The sequence below is a fragment of the Rhizophagus irregularis genome, chromosome 5, assembly GCF_026210795.1.
Source record: "Rhizophagus irregularis chromosome 5, complete sequence".
NCBI lineage: Eukaryota > Fungi > Glomeromycota > Glomeromycetes > Glomerales > Glomeraceae > Rhizophagus > Rhizophagus irregularis.
In genome coordinates this window covers 4,330,975-4,351,041 of record NC_089433.1, presented here as the reverse complement: position 1 = coordinate 4,351,041, position 20,067 = coordinate 4,330,975, and the positions used below count along the sequence as shown (strand labels likewise).

The following is a 20,067-nucleotide window of genomic DNA, read 5'->3' as shown; positions in this document are numbered from 1 at the left end:
ATGTCTTCTACACCTTTTATTGAAATAGACTGGTCTTCCGCTTCACAACATTCTTATCCTCAACTCGGTGACTCTACACCATCTGAAAGTCACTCAGCTAATATACCATACAATACTGAGCGGCCAGAAGTACTTTCCGCTAAGGATATTCTCTCTCTTGATATTGACGATATTTATCCTTATATGTACTCAACTCTTCATCTTGAAGACAATGAAACGGAAGAACACTACGACGATGAAGACTATTTTCAACAGCTACTACAGGCTAATTTAAATGCTGAAATAGAAGAAGTCAGCATACTAAGAAATGATATACCTCCTGTTGATAACCTCCCATACAAGACATTAATCCTATGGCACCTTTGGATACTGTGCCTTTCTTAGAAAAATTACCCACAGACGAGAAAAAAATACCTTGCTGGTTTCCCTGAAAAAATTTCACGTGACTACGCCAAAGCGTTCCGGTTATAACAAGATTTACGAAATTCGCCGATCTAGGAGTTTCTTTTTTGAGCTTGCTGATCATAATCAAAACACCAATGAAATTCATTTGAAGATACACACGAATGATTATCATATGAAAACTAAACCAATTAGTTATAATAACACAAGTTCGTTCCCTAATGACAAATATCAAATCAGCTGTATGCTTACGCATTTTTTTATCTCACAAAGAGTTCTCCCTCGTCGTGTACAAGATAAATATTTCAATTTTCTCCGCAACAAATTATTGGATAGAATCAAGATCATCAAATCACGTGCAACTAGTACAGCAAAAAGAAATTATTCTACAAAGACTTTTTTTAACTTTACTTATAAGAAACGTCACTTTTACTTTGGCATATATGTTCCTTGCCCTCATGTTAACGACCCTGAACACTTTCATAAAGATACACAATGTAGTATTCTACCCCTTTGTTATGTCACAACATCGACGCGCATGCGTCATTCATCAACATGTTTTCGTAAAAACACAATGTTTCAATAATATTAAACAAAAAGATATACAAAATCCGGCAACTACATCAACTGATTTTGTTAATAATAAGGCTTCTCATGCCAATTTATTATATTACAGATGGCTCGATAGTAAAACCAAACGTATTACCTCTAGACGACTGGGTATTTCATATGACAGCAATATTCATGCTAGAGACTCTCTATCTATCACCAAACGGGACAATAGACATATGTATCGTAAATCTTTGTCCAACTTCAAATATGATTTGAGTCCTAATTTACGCACTCAAAAGCAACAAGAAATATGTTTTAAACGCACTTGCCATCGTGTATTTAATAAGATGCGATTACCTTCCAATCGTGAAGCTAAAAATCAAGATTATTTGGCGATAGCGCGCAAATACCGTTTTCTATTTTTGAAATCTCAATATGTCAAAGTACCTATTCGACATTTACTGTACAAATATGCTCATACGATCCCTAACGCTGATGACTATCCGTTCTTGGTTCCTTTTTTCGCTATAGATGCCAATCATAAGAAACAAATCATGACTAAACTCAGTCAAGTGCCTACAGCACTTTCAGCACCTCCTTCTGATTACAACCCAATTCCGGATATATTCATACCCTCAAAATATCATGATATTATACCAAAGGATCCAATATATGTGAACGATCGTTATGTAGTTCCTGGATCTCGTGAGTGGTTTACTTATATGTACAATTTTGATGAATCTTTCTACCCACTAGAGGATAAAACCACACGTTATGACAGAAAAGGGAAATATATTCCAAGATATCCTATTTACCGTTCACAAGTCATCGGAAATTATGTACCAACTCATATTGTAGAAAAAGCTCAAAAACAGAGCCTGGAAAAGTTGAAGGCGGTTGCCTTACGCAAAGAATCAGCTTATTATGGAACTACTCCCAAACATTATTATTCTCAGATCAATACCATTAAATCCCTAACTGAGGCTTCAGATAATTTTCACACCTGCATACCTAAATATTTGGCGAAGAGAAAAGAAAATTACGAATATGGTTGTAGTAACGCCACATTAGATAAAAATCTTACTAAATTCCTCAAAAACAATAGACTCTGAACTCAAGGAGCTATGCGCTTTCCTACACATATAGTAGCCACAGTATCTGATGACACAGCTGAGTTTGAATATCACCCCAATAAACGGGATAACGCTCATAATGATTATCATTATTTGCCATTTCTAGATCATAAGATGAAATGACTCCGTCCTACGCCAATTACTACCAATGACTCCCTGGCTCCAGGACCTTCAAGTTCAAAGAACATTTAATTTATATATTATATATATTAGTATTCTCAATATTAGGAGTACGATACCCTTATCTAGTAGTATTAGCTACATTTCTGTTCATTTTCGTTATCACATGTATAACACAACTTAAAATAGTATGAAACACTCCACCTCTTACAGTATTCACAGGTGGCAACCTTGGTTGAAAGGAAAATACGGATCATTATTTTTTTTCTAATTTTGATTGTTTTATTATACCATATAACCTCTTCGCTCATCACATACTGTAGATAAAGTTAGACTATATTAACCGCCCTTTAACTTTCTTTTTTTTTAGATAGCCGCTAGTTTCTCAAATGGTTTTCTTATGGTTCCCATTTGATTTATTAGCGTAGTCCTACTTTATCAAATAGTACAGATCAAAGAGTGGGGTCCCGTAGGGATGACGAACAAAGGTCTATACACATATATTAGTTTTAAGTTTTTTCGAACTCTTTTCTTCTTCTATTTGTAATAGCCTGGGTTTTAACACTCTTTTAGTAATAAAATAAATAAATAAATAAAAATAAGTTTAAATTTTAAAAGTTTTTGTAAAGTTTTCTGAAAATAACTTTATTTAATATTAATTCCTTAAAAAAATATGATAACTATTTTTCAATTATATTTTTTTCTTAAAATTCTTTATTTAATTTATTTAATTTATAATTAAGAAAATGCTGTATTTTTTTCATAATTTTAATATGATAAATTTCATCTTTTATAAATAATAGCAAATTTAATTTATATATAACTATAATATGGGATGAGTGCTGAGAAAAGGGACCAAATTGACAAAAAATTTTTTTTAAAATAACAAATGTTCTGAATCAGATAATCAGATCTACATCTATTTTACTTATAAACTAAAAATTTCAATTTGGTCTCTTTTTCTCTTTTTCCAGCACTCACCCCAATTATCATAAAGTAATTAAAATATAAAGTAAATATAAATAACTATTATAAAATAACTTTTTTATGAAAAATAGCCTTTTATTTATATAATTAAATTTAAAAAAATAAAACTTCTTTAAAATTTATTATTAAATTGCATTAAAATTTCCAATAAAATTTTTTATTAAAAAAAAATCTTTTATATTAAAAAAAATTTTTTTAATAAAATTCTTTATCAAAAATTTTCTAATAAAAGTTTTTATATAAAAAAAATAAATGCTTTACCTATTTTAACAAATTGTTAGTATTTTAAGAAAATTAAAAAATAGTACTATCTGCTATAGAAATATTAAAACTAAAAATTGAATAAAAAAAATAAAATTAAAAAATCTGAAATTAAAAATCAAAAATAAAATTAAATGCTATAATAAAATACAAAATTTTATTATAATATTTTATTTTATAACCTTAAATTCTTTTAATTTTTTATTAAAGAAAAAAATCTTTATAAAATAAAATTCATTAATACTGCAATACATTTTTTATAAAAATTTACTAATAAAAAAATATTTCTAAAAAACAAACTTTACCAAATTACCGGTTGCACAAAATAATAATCTATGAATAAAATTGTTAATCATATTTTTTTTAATACACCATTATTAAAATTTAAATAATCAGAATAAAATTCTTGGAACAAAATTGCAAATAACTTGATGTCTATATAAGATAAATGGATGAATTTATATTCACCCAAAAGAGAAAATTAAGACCTATCTAATGAATCCAAAAACAAATGAATTGATTCACTGGTTTCTGAGCAAATGCATTCAATATATTTTTTTTTTTAATTTTTATCTTTGATTGTTGATATCACCATGCCTAGTAATGCTAAAATAAAGTACATTCTTACCTTTCAAATGAGTTTAAAATTATTTGATTAGCATATGTAAATGCCAAGATATTAATGAACTTGTTAATTGCATAAACTGACATAAAGTTATCATTTCTTATCAAAAAAAAATTTTAGAATCTTATTAACTTAAAAAAATCAAAAATCTTAAATCATAGCTTATATTTTTAATATTTTCAGTTATATAAAAAAAAGTAGGGAACTGAAGTTAATACAAATAAAAAATAATTTTTTCTTATGAAAAATAATTTTTTTTTTACTTACTGTTTAAAATAACCACTTTATATATTTATTAATTTTTTTTAACAAAAAAGTGATTGAAAAGTGATTGAAAAAAGAATTGGTTATTATGTTTGTTTTTGAATATAATAAAAAAAATTTTTTTATTTTCTGATAAATTTGGATTATCTGAATATATAACACATATTTAATTTTTACTAACTGAAAGTTTCTTATTGTGAAGTTTAAAAATTGATAAGTATTGAATAAAAAGTAAAATAATTCTACAAAAAATAATATAGCATTGAACAATACAATGAGCAATTCTTGAGTGAATAATGTTCAGTAAATGTCAATAATCAGTACATAATATTATTTTGCGTATTGTTTAAAGCTCCCGACCAAATGGTTTCAATTTTATTTTTTTTTTGATAATGTGTCAAAATAACTCGCCATCTATCGATGCTAAAATGATGATTTTGGCATCATTTGAAAGCTCTCGATAAGAGGATTCTAATGAGCTCTTAATCATCTTTCTACGATCACTGAATGGTGAGTTATTACGTGAAAACAATTCTGACCAATTAAAAAAGAATTGAAAATTGGAACTGTTCGGAGCTTTTTTATTATTCAATTGAAATGATCAACGCACTAGTATTATTGGTTTAATTTTTTAATATAAAAATTATATTGTAATGGATAAAATAATTAAAACAATATATTATTTTTAATAAATTTTAATAAAAACTTCATTATTTAATTAAATGTTAATTAAATTTAATTGTTTTTTCATTTTTTAATTTTTTTTAAATTTTTTTTTATTTATCTCTTTGACGATGATCAAAGAAAAAAGATGATCAACAAAATTTTTTTTTTACAAAAGTTTATTATTTGATAATTAAACTTAACAAGCAATAAGAGTATCACAGAAGTGCCCAATTTATGATTTTATTCTAATGATGTCAAAAGAAGCAATATTTGCATATAGCAATATTTTTTGAAATATTAGCATTAAATAATGTATTACTATTGAAATTGCGAATATGCATATTGCATTAACCCTCATATCAAATAATTCGATAGATTTTTTTGTGCCAAAATGATGATCATATCCTGGAATGCATTAGATCATTGACAATCATATCTTAAAATAAAAAATTATGAAAAATTGTGAAAAATTTTGCGTTTTTATGGATTAGTTAGTGCATTTTTATGGATTAGATTTTGCATTTGATCTAACCATAAGTCCAAATTTGGATGAAAAAGTCTCAGATAATTTTATATATATGTTAGTATAGCTTTTTAGATTTTTTTTTAATTGAAAAAGGAAATAACTTTCCATTTTTGTTTTACCTTTTTCTCTTTTTGTAAAAAACTTTTTTTTTTTCGTTGAAAAAAAGAAATAAAAAAAAAATTATAAAAATAAAAAAGGAAACACCTTTCCATCTTTGATTTACATTTTTCTCTTTTCGTAAAAAAAAATTTTTTTTTCGTTGAAAAAAAATCAAAAAAAAAGATTTACAAAAATAAAAAGGAAACACCTTTCCATTTTTGATTTATCTTTTTCTCTTTTCATAAAAAAGACATTTTTTTTCGTCAAAAAAAAATTTTATAAAAATAAAAATGGAAATACCTTTCCATTTTTAATATCTTTTTTTCTTTCATAAAAATTTTTTTTTTGTTAAAAAAAAAAAATTTATAAAAATAAAAGAAAATGCCTTTTTATTTTTGCTCTCTTTCGTAAAGAATTTTTTTTATTTTTTTTTATATATATATTTAATAATTAATATAAATCGTATTTTTTATAGTTAAGACTTAAGACCTACTTGATCGGCAAGTCATATTGTACATCTAATCAGAATTTTTTTTTTTTCAAATATTTATTTTTTTTCCAACTAATCTAAATTTTTTCAGTTCACCTTTTTTTAAATTTTCAAATTTTTTTCTTGAACCAATCTTTTACTTTTAGTTCTTTCTTTTTTTTAAATTCCGTCATTTCTCTTTTAACCACCTTTTTCTTTTCCTTTTTTTTTATCTTTTTTTAAAAATTTTCGTTTTTTTCCCTCTTTCTTTTTTTTTATTTTTTTTTCATTCTTTCTCCACTTAGATTTTTTTTTTCCAAAACTGAAAAATTATTGTCGTTTTTTTTTATTAAATAGCTTATATTATTTTTTTTTTGATCTTTTTTTTTTATTTTTCTTTCCTTTTCCTTTTCAATTTCTTTTTTCAACCCGATTTTTCTCTTTTCCCTCCCCACAATTTTTTTTTTTCAATTTTTTTAGAATTCTTTAAACCTTTTTCTTTCTTCAGGTTGGCTTTGGCTTTTTTTCCAATCTGAAAATTTTTTTTCACCTTTCTTTTTTTGGGTTGGCTTTTTTTTTTCAAACTGAATTTTTCACCATTTAGGTTTGGATCAGGTGATCAGATTAGTGCTGCAGGCAACGGTAAGCACCTTTTTTTCGTTTCTTTTTTCTTATTGTAAATTTAGGATTTTTTTTTTACTAATACTTTTTACCCTTAATATTTTTTTTTTTTTTAATGAAAACTTTATTAGTACTGAACCAATTACATTGTAATCATACCTTTATTTGCCATATATACATAACAAAGTATCTATTTTCTATTGAAACCTACACTAAATAAGACCTAGCTAATTTGAAACTTGTAATTACTAAAATTATTTTATATAAATTTCATTTCTGATCCTCTTCCGATCTTTAAAATTTTTTTTTGATATTTTTTTTCATTTTTTTTTGAACTGATTTTTTTTAATTTTTCCTTTTTTCTTTTAAAACAAAATTTTTCAGGTTTTCTGACTCACCCTTTCCTTTTTTGAGTTTGTTTTTTCTAAAATCAAAAATTGGTTTGAAATATTTTTAATTTTCCTTTATAATCCATACTATATTTTTTTATATAATTTTTTCCATGTATTTTTTTAAATTATTGTTATATAAGTATATTATTGTTTATTTTGTTTTTAGACTTGAATCTAGATCAGTGATCAGATTAACACTATGACATTATGCTGTTACATTCAGCGCCTTTTTTCCAATTCTTATTTTTAATAATAATTATTTTTCCTAATTACAATATTTTTTTGCTAAAATTTTTTTTGTTCTTTCAAGTAATATAATCAAATAAATGATTTTTTTATTTGAATAAACATGTTTCACATGATTTTTTAGTTAGGATAAATATATTTTTTTATTTAGTAAAAATAAAATTAGTTAAATTGAAAATTAATAAATTATAATTTTTAAATTACATAGATAATTTTTTTTATCTAAATGATTAGTATAATACTTATTTTAATATAGTTCATTTCTTTTATTAATAGCAAGTTATACTACAATAAAAGTATTCAAGAAAAATAAAAAATTATTTTTATCATTTTATTATATAAATCAATATTTTTTTAAAAAAAACTATTTCAACCCATAGAGACTATCCATTTAATCACTAAAATAATCTATAATTTTTTATTTATACTACATACTTTGACCTTAATTCCATTAAGGTGGATAAAAATGTAATCAAAGAATATGAAAGATTACAGGAGGAGAATAGGGCTAGATTGTGAAATTATCTTATTGATGTTTAAAATACCTAATCACGAAAATTTTATGTGAATTTATTAGTAAATAAAGCTTACTATTTAGTCCTCCTTTAAATGGTTCTTATTATCCTATAACACAATGAAACAAATCGAATGGCAGCTCCCCTGCTCCCCTGCTAATAAGTCAATTTCTTGTTTTATATATATATAAATTTGAACTCTAAAGTTCGCGTTGTACACTTCCAAATTTCTGAAAAAATACTTGAAGATCACACAACAAATACCAAATTAAGCGAAAAAATACATTTATTTGGAAAGTGATCATCAATAACTATCACATTAAAAGTATACTATCACGAACTATATCGATCATTTGGCTGGGGTGATTTTAGAGTAAGTGTTACTAATTTTAATCTTAAATGTTAGTGTAAATTTTATTATAAACTTTAATATATTAATTATTTAAATTTATAGATATGGAAAAAGTGGCAATACAATCTTAGATGAATTTATTCTTGAAAATAAGTTAAAATGGATCCCTTATAATAAATTTAAAGATGTTGAATATCTTAATAAAGGGGGATTTGGTATTATATACAAAGCTATTTGGTTAAAGAGTAATAGAGATAGTGAAGAAGTAATTCTTAAATGTCATAATGATTTAAATGAAAATTTAATTGAATTTTTAAATGAAGTAAAATGTTATATTATTTATTTTTTTAAAGTAAAGTATAATCTATTTGTGTTAATATATTATTATTTTTTTATAGTGGAAACATCATGAAAATTGTTTAGATTCATATGATAATGTTTATTTTTATGGATTTTAAAAAAGGTTTATAGCTTTTCTAAATGATATTTAATATCATGCATTCAACAAAAATTGTTCTTTATTTTATTCTTTTTTTATTTATTTAAACACTAAGGCTAGAGTAGTAAGATATTTTAAAGATTCTTAGTTTGTAATTAAATAATTCCTTCTTTTATATTTTATCCAAATATCAAATACATGTATTCTTTACTGAAACCCGTATTTTTCAGCTTTGAAGCTACCTAGTTACTGCTTTTTTTCTTTTCCTAAGCTGCGACCAGGTAGCTGTATTTTATTTATTTATAAATATTTCTTTTGTGTTATTTTATAAATTTTAGTTAAGTGACCTATAATCCAAAACTCGGAATAATCATAAATTTTATTAATTATTAAAATTAATATATCAAGTAAAAAGGTTAAAATTAGGCCACTTAGGTATGAAATTGCAGTAATAGTGAAATTAGTGAAATAAATATCAAGATGATGGCGCCAGAATTATTGGAAATTTATTATATGTACAAATACTTAGTATCCAAATATATATTTAAAAAAGCATTACATTATACAATTTATTAACATGTATATTTAATAAATTATAACAATTATTGTAAAATATATTGTAAAATAAATATATTGTAAATTTAACATAAAATACAGTTCATTACAAATTCGTTATAATTGGATAGCTGCAGATTTTTAAGTGATCAATGTACTAAATTTCCGTTGACATAGCGCCCCTTGTGACACAACTATAACTGAATTTTTAGACACGTCTCTATTAATTGTATTCTCAGTAAATAAACTTGCTTCCTGTAAAAACTATATCACCTATTTTCTCCCTCTTATTACTTCTTTCCAGCCATTCTTCCAGTTCGATTTTACTATCAATTTTGTTTACCAGAAGATTTATTTGCATTACTCAATCATCTTCTATTCTCATTTAAATGTCTATACACACTCTTCTCTCTTTCTTTAGTCAAATTTTTTCCTTTTTTCGTCAATTACTTTGCATCCCCATAAGTGTTCATTTCTCTTTCATTGTTTTTCGTCTTTTTGATTTAGATGTCAATACTATTAAAAGAACCAAAAATTCTCTATAAAGAAACCAGAAGAAACCATCAAATAGTATAATCAGAACAACATTACAAATTTTAAAGATTAATTGATAAAAAACATTTAAGATTACTACCTTTAGTTTTTACTTTCTGATAATATTTACAGAAGATTCTACTTAAAGCTCCGAATGGGTCGGTTTGGTCCAGATTATAGACGGTTCAGATTAGAGCCGAAATCCGTAAGAACTGAACTGAAAAACCAGCGATTCGGTTCGGTTTAATCCGATTTTTATAAAAATGCGAAAAATCGAATAGCCAGCCATTTAGTGATCGTATAAATTCGAGCCATATATCATTGGATTCGTCTCGACGAGACGCGTCGAATAGTGGTAAGATCATGTCTCTAACATCGATAGATCACACGTTAACCCACACTAAATGATTTATAAATAATTGGAATTAGCAAGCTATCTATCGGTGCTAGAGATATGATCTCACCACCATTCGACTCGTCTCATCGAGACGAATCCAATGAGTCCTAATTCATATTTGTACGACCATTGGACGACGAATAAATTCATGTATCGGAATTTTTAATTTTTAACGCTCAAAATTTTTAAAAAAATACGAAACTTGATATTATTCGCCATCCAGTGGTCATACACGAACGAATTTATATTCATTGGATTTCTCTCGACGAGACACGTCGAATGGTGCTAAGATCATGTCTCTAGCATCGATTGATCACATGTTAACCCACGCTAAATGATTTATCAATAATTTGAATTAGCAAGCTATCTATCGGTGCTAGAGATATGATCTTAGCACCATTTGACACGTCTCAGTGAGACAAATCCAATGAATATAAATTCGTTCGTGTATGACCACTGGATTGCGAATAATATCAAGTTTCGCATTTTTTTAAAATTTTCGAGCGTTAAAAATTAAAAATTCTGATACATGAATTTATTCGTCGTCCAATGGTCGTACAAATATGAATTAGGACTCATTGGATTCGTATCAATGAGACGAGTCGATTGGTGGTGAGTTCCATGTCTCTAGCATCAATAGATCGTAAGTTAATTCACACTAAATGATTTATAAAAAATTGGCATTAGCAAGCTATCTATTGATGCTAGAGACGTGATCTTACCACCATTCGACTCGTCTCATTGATACAAATCCAATGAGTCCTAATTCATATTTGTATGACCATTGGACGACGAATAAATTCATGTATCGGAATTTTTAATTTTTAACGCTCGAAAATTTTAAAAAAATGCGAAACTTGATATTATTCGCCATCCAGTGGTCGTACACGAACAAATTTATATTCATTGGATTCGTCTCACTGAGACGCGTCGAATGGTGCTAAGATCATGTCTCTAGGACCGATAGATAGCTTGCTAATTCCAATTATTTATAAATCATTTAGCGTGGGTTAACGTGTGATCTATCGATGCTAGAGACATGGACATACCACCATTCGACGCGTCTCGTCGAGACGAATCCAATGATATATGGCTCGACTTTGTACGATCACTAGATGGCCGGCTATTCGTTTTTCGCATTTTTATAAAAAATCGGATTAAACCGAACTGAACCGCCGGTTTTTCAGTTCTAATACCTGAACCGAACTGAACCGAATTTTGAGCCAGTTTCAGATCGGTTTCCCAGTTTAGCCCGAACCGTTCGGAGCTTTAATTCTACTAATTCAATTAGTTGATTCATTCTGCTATGGCCACGACCATGGCCATGACCTCTTTCATGTTCTCCTAATTGCAATAATGAAAAATATAAATAAAATATCATAATATAGTGTAATTCTGTAATTTAATACTTGCTTGCAGCTTCTGTTTCATTTGGCGCAGTATTTTGTTAAGATTTTCATATCATTTTAATAAATATTTAAATATATAAAGTTTAAAATGCTTAAAAATATTTAAAATTATGAAATTATGAAATAAAACTAGCACGAAAGTTTTTTATTTTATCGTACTAATCTATTCAGTTATTGCATATAGAAGTTTAGATAAGAAATAAGGTTATAAGAAAAGTCTATTTAAGCTTATTAGATGAATAATTTAGACTTTTATGTATACTTAACAAAAAACTTTTATGTATAATTAATAAATAAACTTTTATATATAATTTACTTTAATATAAAATTATTATTGTTAATAAGAAAAAAATTTTCAGATCGGGAAAAATTATTGTTAATAAATAAAACCTGAATGATATTGTTCAAGAATAAATACATTTTTCAAATTTCTTTCACATAATTTGATGTCAACTAATATACTATTGGTTAAAATAAAGCCTTCGTCCTTACGCCTTTATGGTTACATTGATTGAAGCCATTTACATCATTATTGTTAATAATGTTAAGATTTTTATTTGATCAAAATAACGAAAGTTTTATGGTTTTTCTGATGATCTTTCGTACCAATTTTTTAGCAGAAAAATATTCAACAAAAGTACAATTATTATATACAAGCTAATATATAAACATATCAAAAAACACAGATATAATGTCAGAAAAACAATTTATAATAGAGTTCTATCAAGAGTTTAACAATTTGGATTTTGAGAAGAGGTATTTGCAATATACTACGATATGCTGAAGACAAAGGAGTTTCAAGAGTTTACCAAAAAGACAGGCACCTGGAATATACTGTAATACCAGAAATATTTTTACAAGATATATGCACATAGGCCATTCTCAAACCAAACAATGAATATTAAATTTTTTATAATAAGGTGGAGTACACATATCTTGAAGAAAAATTCACCACAATTCCTTGAAGATAATTCTTTGTCTCAACTGAATAACCGCAGCAATACTACAAGATCACATGAATTGGAAGGGACGGCAACAAAAAAGAATTTGTAGATAGTGTACAGATCTAAAGAACATTTTCTCACAACCTTTTCTCACGATAGCACTTCTACAGCCAACAACCCACACTTTTTAAGGGAAACAAAAAAATCAAGCCCAATACTCATATGGCAACACTTAATTACAACCTTACCAAAACAGTTCACTCTAATCACCTTGGACTTGGTTAGTTGGTTATGACTACTCAAAAAAAGAAAGGCAATTTCGTAGTTTCAGAGAGTAAATGGTACAGTACAAAGAATACTCTTAACTTAAATTTTTTTTTTGTTCTCAAAATGGTATTTATTACCAAATTTTATTGTATAAAATGCAGATTCTATTAAATTAGAAGAGAAATATAAGACAGGAATAAAACAAAAATACAAGAATTTGATTTTCAAGGTTATATTTATATCAATTTAATCAATTCATGTAATAATTAATTTTTTGTACATGTGAAAATTTATTTTATTTTATATATCTATCGATTGTTATGCAACTTACGCAACCTAAATCATGTGTAAACTTACACAGCAAAACTTGAATAACCTACATTTATGCATATCGAATAGATATTACTCCTGCCATACAACATCTTTGTTACTCTTCCTAACTACGAACAAAGTTACTGACCTACACCTTTAGTTTGGCTATTAAATTTACTAACAGTTACCCTTTACACTGTTGAACTATGAACTTAAATTAACTCCAACAAAGAAAAATGGCGTATCAAATTGAAATGGTTATTTTGTTAGTTAAATTTGACATTGTGGCATTTATGTACATTTTTTGTAAAATATTTACTAACTACGATATCCAGCAAAAAACCACATTAGACTATCCTAAAGTACTTACCCTATCTTCTTTCACAAGACAATCTTCATCTTCTCATTGTTAGCATCAAACTTTGCGACCTCTGCTTTACTTGGAACCTGATTAGAATTGTATGGCATGAACTGCAGGATCACGTTTTGTCATTAATCACAAAATGATGCGTAACTTGTTTCCAAAAGTAGCGGTCGCAATTTCATCCATTTCCATCACACCCTTGTATTGAACATCTCTATACTCATTAATGAAATCAACCATGTCTTCCTTAGTTACTACCTCTTTTGTGCGAAGCGTTCAATGCACTGTTCTTTTTTTTTCTCACCCTCTTTTTAATTGCGTGGTTGAATATCTCCTCAAGAGTTATCCTCAGGCTCAACCAAAGGATGTATCACTTCTTTGCTCATATTCTCCTCCTTTTCTAAGAGCTTGTCCAAATTCCATCTATGGTGACTAGGGATGGTAACGGTCGGTTATGGTCGGTCATCGGTCGGTCATAACCGATCAAGAACCTTTGACCGACCGACCGACCATTTGACTGACCGGTCTGACCGACCGGTTAACCGACCGTTTGACCGACTGGTTAACCAGTCCTGAAAATGTTTGCGAAACGTAATTTAATTGAAATACTTAATAAAAAACGTTTTCGCAACGTTTTCTATTAAAATAATTAAAAAAACGTTTGTGAAACATTTTTTTTATTAAATTACGTTTCGCAAACATTTTCAGGATCGGTTAAACGGTCAGTCAAATGGTCGGTCAGAGGTCTTTGACCGACCGATATCGGTCACGGTCATGACCGGTCAGTCGTCGTGCTGGGTGTGGGCACGGTGCAAGCACCACCCACCTCCGGGTCTAACGACCCGTCGCAGTACCTATCTGGTCCCTACGGAACTCAGGAATCCCCATAAATCCTCCACAATCCTCCACATAGATCCTCCACAAAAATATATAACAAAAAAGGATAAAATAAAAGAAAAGAGAGGAAAATAAGAGGGAATCAGAAGAGTGTGGAGGATGTGGAGAATGTGGAGGATGTTTTAAAAAAATCAGGAGAGGGATTCCCCCAGAAAAAAGTTTTGATTTTACCCCCCCAGATCCTCCACATCCAGAACATCTTCTACACGTACAGGATTCCGTCCGATCATCTGTATAAGCCGATGAGACAGCAAACCAGGTAGATTAACAGGTAAGCCCCTAGAAGGTCTATAGAGCCAGTAAGACCAACTCCGTCCCACCCCCGTCAGAAAAAATAAGTAATTGAACAATGGGTATACCATAAGTAATCTATAAGGACAGATAACATGTATACCCCGCACGCAGTATCAGTAATCCCTGAACTTGTAGGCCATATCCTGGAACGCATTCCAAATAGCAATTTTGGGCCACATCTTCTAGAAGTCAGCCCAATCTGGAGAGCCGAAGCTGAACGAGTACTCTGGAAGCGGCATAAAAAAGCCGAGGAGGCATACGACAGGGCAGTAGAAAAGAAGGAAAAAGCAAATGATGCTCTTGGCCAATCATTGGAGGAGGAGGGTATCCTCCGTGAACTTGAATGGGAGGCATATCAAAAGGCTTGTAAAGAGTTAACGGACACTAGAAAAGAGCTAACTATAGTAAAAGGAGCTCTTGAGCGATTTGGATTTCAGATATATGTAGTTTGAAAAAGGAGAAGGGAAGATTTAGAGCAGTCATAAAGGTTCGTGGTTTATAGTTTTTTTTACCCCTAAAAGATAACCAGATATAACCAGAGGATCGCAGAATCGCAGGACCACAGGACTACAGGAGGGTAACCTGGTAGGAGTGCAGATCTTTGGAAAAAATATTCGGCAATTGAAGATTAGGTAACTATAAATTAGTACTCGATTTGATAGAACAAAAAATGACTGCCCAAACTAGCACTCAACCTCAAATTATCCCCAAGTTCGGTGAACAGAAGAAGGCTTTTAGTATTGATGAGCTTAAACGGCTCATTAACGCTGCAAAGAATATGAGGGATCTCAATCAAGTTAAAGGTTATCTTTGCAGTTACTTTATCCCCTGCTCCAACCCACATGGAGTCTTCATGTGGCGATCAGAAATCAAAAACCTCGAGCACATCCCTGATAAAAATATTAATAAACTTATCCGTCCAATTACCAAAGTCTTTTACACACAATCTGAACAGGGTCCTTCACAAAAGGTTGAATTTAATATCAACAAATGGTTTATGATCGAATATAGTACTGTATGTGTAGCTACCTGTGACCCTCAAAAATCCCGTATCTTTAAACTAGGTGGCCAACTTTATCTCAATATCTTTCCAGGATTCCTCCATATCCTGCGTCCGATATCCACTTTTGAATCTACAACCCACCTCGCGGTTAAATTTATCTTCTCCCACATTCAGGATATCTGGTGTTCAGGCGATTGGAATCTTACTGAGTATATCATAAAGTGGTTGGCCGCTGTAGCCATAGATGCTGAAGTAATCGCATAATATGGAGGAATAATATGGAATAAAAGATCAAACGATAGAAAGTCACATGATTGGATAAAACTAACCGGAAAGGATAAACTTTTAGGAGAAGGAATGATCTACATGATGTAATGTTTATTAAATGATTAACGGGGAACCAATAGATCAAGTGGGGAGTTGATCGATGTGGCTTAGCAACCAGTTTATCAAGTTCAACAATAGGAACAATTAGGAGGAGTAATCATAAGCCACAAATGATAAATCATATAAAAAGGAAGGATAGCGAATTAAAGGAACAAAAAAAATAGGAACATGTAAAATATTGATGAACTGCAGCCGCAGTAGAAGAATAGCTGACGAGACGCAGAAGAAAAGATAGCACAGCCACAAAAGATGGATCTTTACGATATAATATTTGAAAGATTATTTTATTTTAAAGAAAAGATAGCACAGCCACAAAAGATGGATCTTTACGATATAATATTTGAAAGATTATTTTATTTTAAAGAAAAGATAGCACAGCCACAAAAGATGGATCTTTACGATATAATATTTGAAAGATTATTTTATTTTAAAGAAAAGATAGCACAGCCACAAAAGATGGATCTTTACGATATAATATTCGAAAGATTATTTTATTTTAAAGAAAAGATAGCATAGCCACAAAAGATGGATCTTTACGATATAATATTTGAAAGATTATTTTATTTTAAAGAAAAGATAGCGTATTAAAATAGTATAACATATTAGAAAAGATAATATATAAATAGCATATAAGATAGCGCATAAAAGATAACATATAAAATATTAGAAAGAAATAAGAAGTAAGAAAAGAAAGAATAAGAAAGTTGGTTTAAATAGGAGCGGAATGGGAGGTGAATTCCACAGTCGTCAGATACGATGTAAAACTTTAAGTAAATTAGTTAAATTGTGAATTTTATGAAGAATAAATAAAATACCCTTTATATGAAAATTAATTGTTTCGATTGTTTTTGTTACTATTTTCCTATGATGAAAAAGTAATTTTGTTTAATTAATTGTTAGTAAAGCGTAATGTTATTTTAAAGGTAATAGGTTCGCCCTAAACTTTACTGTAATGTTCGCTTAATTAATTTTAATTGGACAAATTCATGGTGAATTTAATGTCATAACAAGAATTATGAAATGAATAAAATATAAACTTTTGTAAAGAGAACTATCGTATTTTGAAAGAAGATAATGGATGAAATATCGTGGCGAGAGCTATCGCAATTTGAAAGTTAAGTAGTAATAAAACTAAACCAAGCAAGAATGTTAATGTTTCGCTGAGAGCACATATAACAGAAGCAGGGAACTTTGTTTACCGCCGGGTGGCAGACGGGGGTGACAATTTGGTGCATGCTCCGAGAAAGGAAATGTTGACTTTGCGTTGACATTTTGACTATCTTCTTATAGTCAAGTACCTATGCGGTATTAAGAAGGAAACGGTTAACAACTAAGTGAATTGATCACTCGCGAAGGGAAGGATCGTTCCGATCATGGTACCGACGTGGTATTCCGAAGAATCTGAACTCAGAAAAAGAGGTGTTAGAATTAAAATATAATATTTGGGAAAAAGGTTGTAAGTACCTGAAAAACTTTAAAATGGGAACGGGCAAAATAGCGATATTGTACACCTACCTTAGGAATTATAAAAAGAAGGATGCGGTGATATGATGGAATATAATGAACTCGTTTCAAAATAATAGATTTATTACAGGAAAATCCGGAAAGTATTGTAGTAAGTCACAAAAGTTGTCATCTTTGAAGTTTTCACGCTAATAATTGTAAAACCGAGAAATTAAGGAAGCCCTCGTAAGATGTGGTATTCTGGGAGGGGCACCATTGTATTTTGCAGATGCCAGAAGTTCCTGGGGATACAATGTTGTAACGAAAAGTTGACGAGTAAGCTATAAACTCAAGGGTTACGTGGGAACCTGTTACCAAAACACAAGGGTTGCGTGGGAACCTATTTAAAACACAAGGGTTACGTGGGAACCTATTACAAAAACACCGGCTGTGAATATAACTTCTTCAGATGGGAATTGAAATAATTGGACTCAGACGTGAGTGGAACATCTCCCTACTGAAAGCATTTTGAAAATGCGTAATTGAATTCACAAGGCAAAAAGAGAAACCATCGTGAGTATAACTTCTTCAGATAAAACTGAAAGCATTTAGGGAAATGCGCAATTGAACTCACGAAAAGAAGATGAACGTTATGGAATAATGCGAAATTTAGGAATATTTGCTGGTCAAATGATAAAATGTGAATAGCAAACCTCGAAACTACTATACTTCATTGTGAAGGTAAAGGCAAGCCGAGTATAGGTTATTAAATTGTAAAAGATAATAAATAAGAAGAAACACCGTTAAATAAGTATAAATGCGTGTGTCGCATAAGTGTAAATGCGTGTGTCGCATAAGTGTAAATGCGTGTGTCGCATAAAGTATAATATGTTGTGTGTCGACATAATGGTGATAATAAGAATTAGTACAAGATTAAACAAAGAAGATATTTTGCGTAATATTGAATATATAGATGTAAAGATTACATATATAATGAAAAAGAACTAAAAATTCACAAACTTTAGAAGTTATGAGAATTTTGAAGTTCGTGAAATGCGAAAATTACAAATTTTGATGATAAAAGAAAATTTTGAGGCGCAGTAAAAACTTAGAAAATTTTTGGAATTTTTAGAATGCGCAATAAAAACCTCCGCAGTCTGAGGAGATTGTGGACTTAGAATAATTTTTGAATTAATGGCGCAGTAAAATATATACATGAAATTATGAAAGATAAGAATAGCAGAAGAAACTTGTGAAAATCAAAAAAAAAAAGAGGATTTAAAGATTGAAAGATTAATATAAGAATATTATGAATAAGTAAAAGATTTAGAAAAAAAAATAAGTTGTTAAATGAATATTCATAATGAAAGAAAGATTATACATTCAATATAGGTAATAGGAAAGGACAATATAGTAAAGGATGGTTAGAAGATCAAAATAGAAGCGATAAAAATGATATATAAGAGAGTGGAATTTCAATTTGAATTCTGGATGAATATTTATAATAATTTAATTGGAGTATACGATGGAATGGTACCATCAATGGGAAAGTGAATATAGGATACATAAAGAAGAACATGAGTTAAGAATGGGAGAATTAGATGAATGTTTAAATTGTGAATTATGTCATCCGATAGGAAATGAACCAATGGTATTCAAGAAATTTTGGGATGCATTATTTAAGTTCGAAGATACAATAATAATATATAATAATGTAACGATCAAGGGAGTAATAGATTTATTAAGTATGGATAATTCAGAAAGAGAAGATACAATACACAAGGGAAAATGTAGAGACATAATGGATAGAATAACAGAATCAATAAGATATAGAATACAACCAAAAATGAAAGAAAAAGGATTACGAACAATTATATTAGTAATTGTAAGAGATTGTATTGAAGGAGATTTAGAGAATGAAGTATTTGATAGATTAATTGGGAATCCTGAATTAATAGAACACAAATATATTTTGGAAGATTGGGATGTTGAAAGAAGGTTTAAAAAATTTTGGCAATGGTACAAGATCACATCGAAAGAAGTTAAACCATTACGGGTAAAGATGGGAGCAATAAAGACCTTCAGGGAATTACTTTATGAAGAAGAAGGAATAGCTACGAATGAGGAGAAAGTAAAAGAATTAATGTCCAATATGGAATATGGGAATATAGACATAGAAAATGTTCACGAATATCACAGGAATATGGTACAAAAGATAATAAGAATATTTATAGATACTAGGGGCTTTATAAAAGAACCAGAAGATTCAGAAAGCGAAGATAGTTTAGAAAGTTACGAAATGAAAAAGAATTTTAACACGAGTTTATATCTTAGATTTGAAAGATTTAGGTACTGGTGGAATGACAAATATGAAGGTAAACAAATACATACATATCATGAAAATGATTCACCAGAATGGTTCGAGAAGATGTTATCTGAGGGAGAAAATTTGCAAGAAGATACTGTAAGAAAACTAATGGATAGTATGACATTTAAAGATAGCGAAGATATATATACAAGAAATCCTATCATATTGAGAATAGATGATGGTGTAATAGAATGGGTTGTAACAGATTTAAAAGAAACAATGGA

General features: G+C 29.0%; 5 protein-coding genes across 5 annotated transcripts; all 5 read left to right on the top strand.

The window, feature by feature from the left end:
* On the top strand, nt 1–384 carry OCT59_025479 (uncharacterized protein; the record flags this gene model as incomplete). Its single annotated transcript, XM_025312156.1, has 1 exon — nt 1–384. One exon carries the CDS (start codon nt 1–3, stop codon nt 382–384), a length of 384 nt encoding a protein of 127 aa, XP_025164737.1.
* A 536-nt stretch (nt 385–920) lies between these two features.
* OCT59_025478 (uncharacterized protein) lies at nt 921–2,066 on the top strand (the record flags this gene model as incomplete). The annotated part of the gene is made up of 1 exon (XM_066138747.1): nt 921–2,066. The coding sequence occupies one exon, from the start codon at nt 921–923 to the stop codon at nt 2,064–2,066; it is 1,146 nt and encodes a 381-aa protein (XP_065992126.1).
* A 12,668-nt stretch (nt 2,067–14,734) lies between these two features.
* On the top strand, nt 14,735–15,094 carry OCT59_025477 (uncharacterized protein; the record flags this gene model as incomplete). Its single annotated transcript, XM_066138743.1, has 1 exon — nt 14,735–15,094. One exon carries the CDS (start codon nt 14,735–14,737, stop codon nt 15,092–15,094), a length of 360 nt encoding a protein of 119 aa, XP_065992125.1.
* A 218-nt stretch (nt 15,095–15,312) lies between these two features.
* On the top strand, nt 15,313–15,909 carry OCT59_025476 (uncharacterized protein; the record flags this gene model as incomplete). The annotated part of the gene is made up of 1 exon (XM_066138736.1): nt 15,313–15,909. One exon carries the CDS (start codon nt 15,313–15,315, stop codon nt 15,907–15,909), a length of 597 nt encoding a protein of 198 aa, XP_065992124.1.
* A 372-nt stretch (nt 15,910–16,281) lies between these two features.
* On the top strand, nt 16,282–16,548 carry OCT59_025475 (uncharacterized protein; the record flags this gene model as incomplete). The annotated part of the gene is made up of 1 exon (XM_066138726.1): nt 16,282–16,548. One exon carries the CDS (start codon nt 16,282–16,284, stop codon nt 16,546–16,548), a length of 267 nt encoding a protein of 88 aa, XP_065992123.1.
* Nucleotides 16,549–20,067: the final 3,519 nt, after the last annotated feature.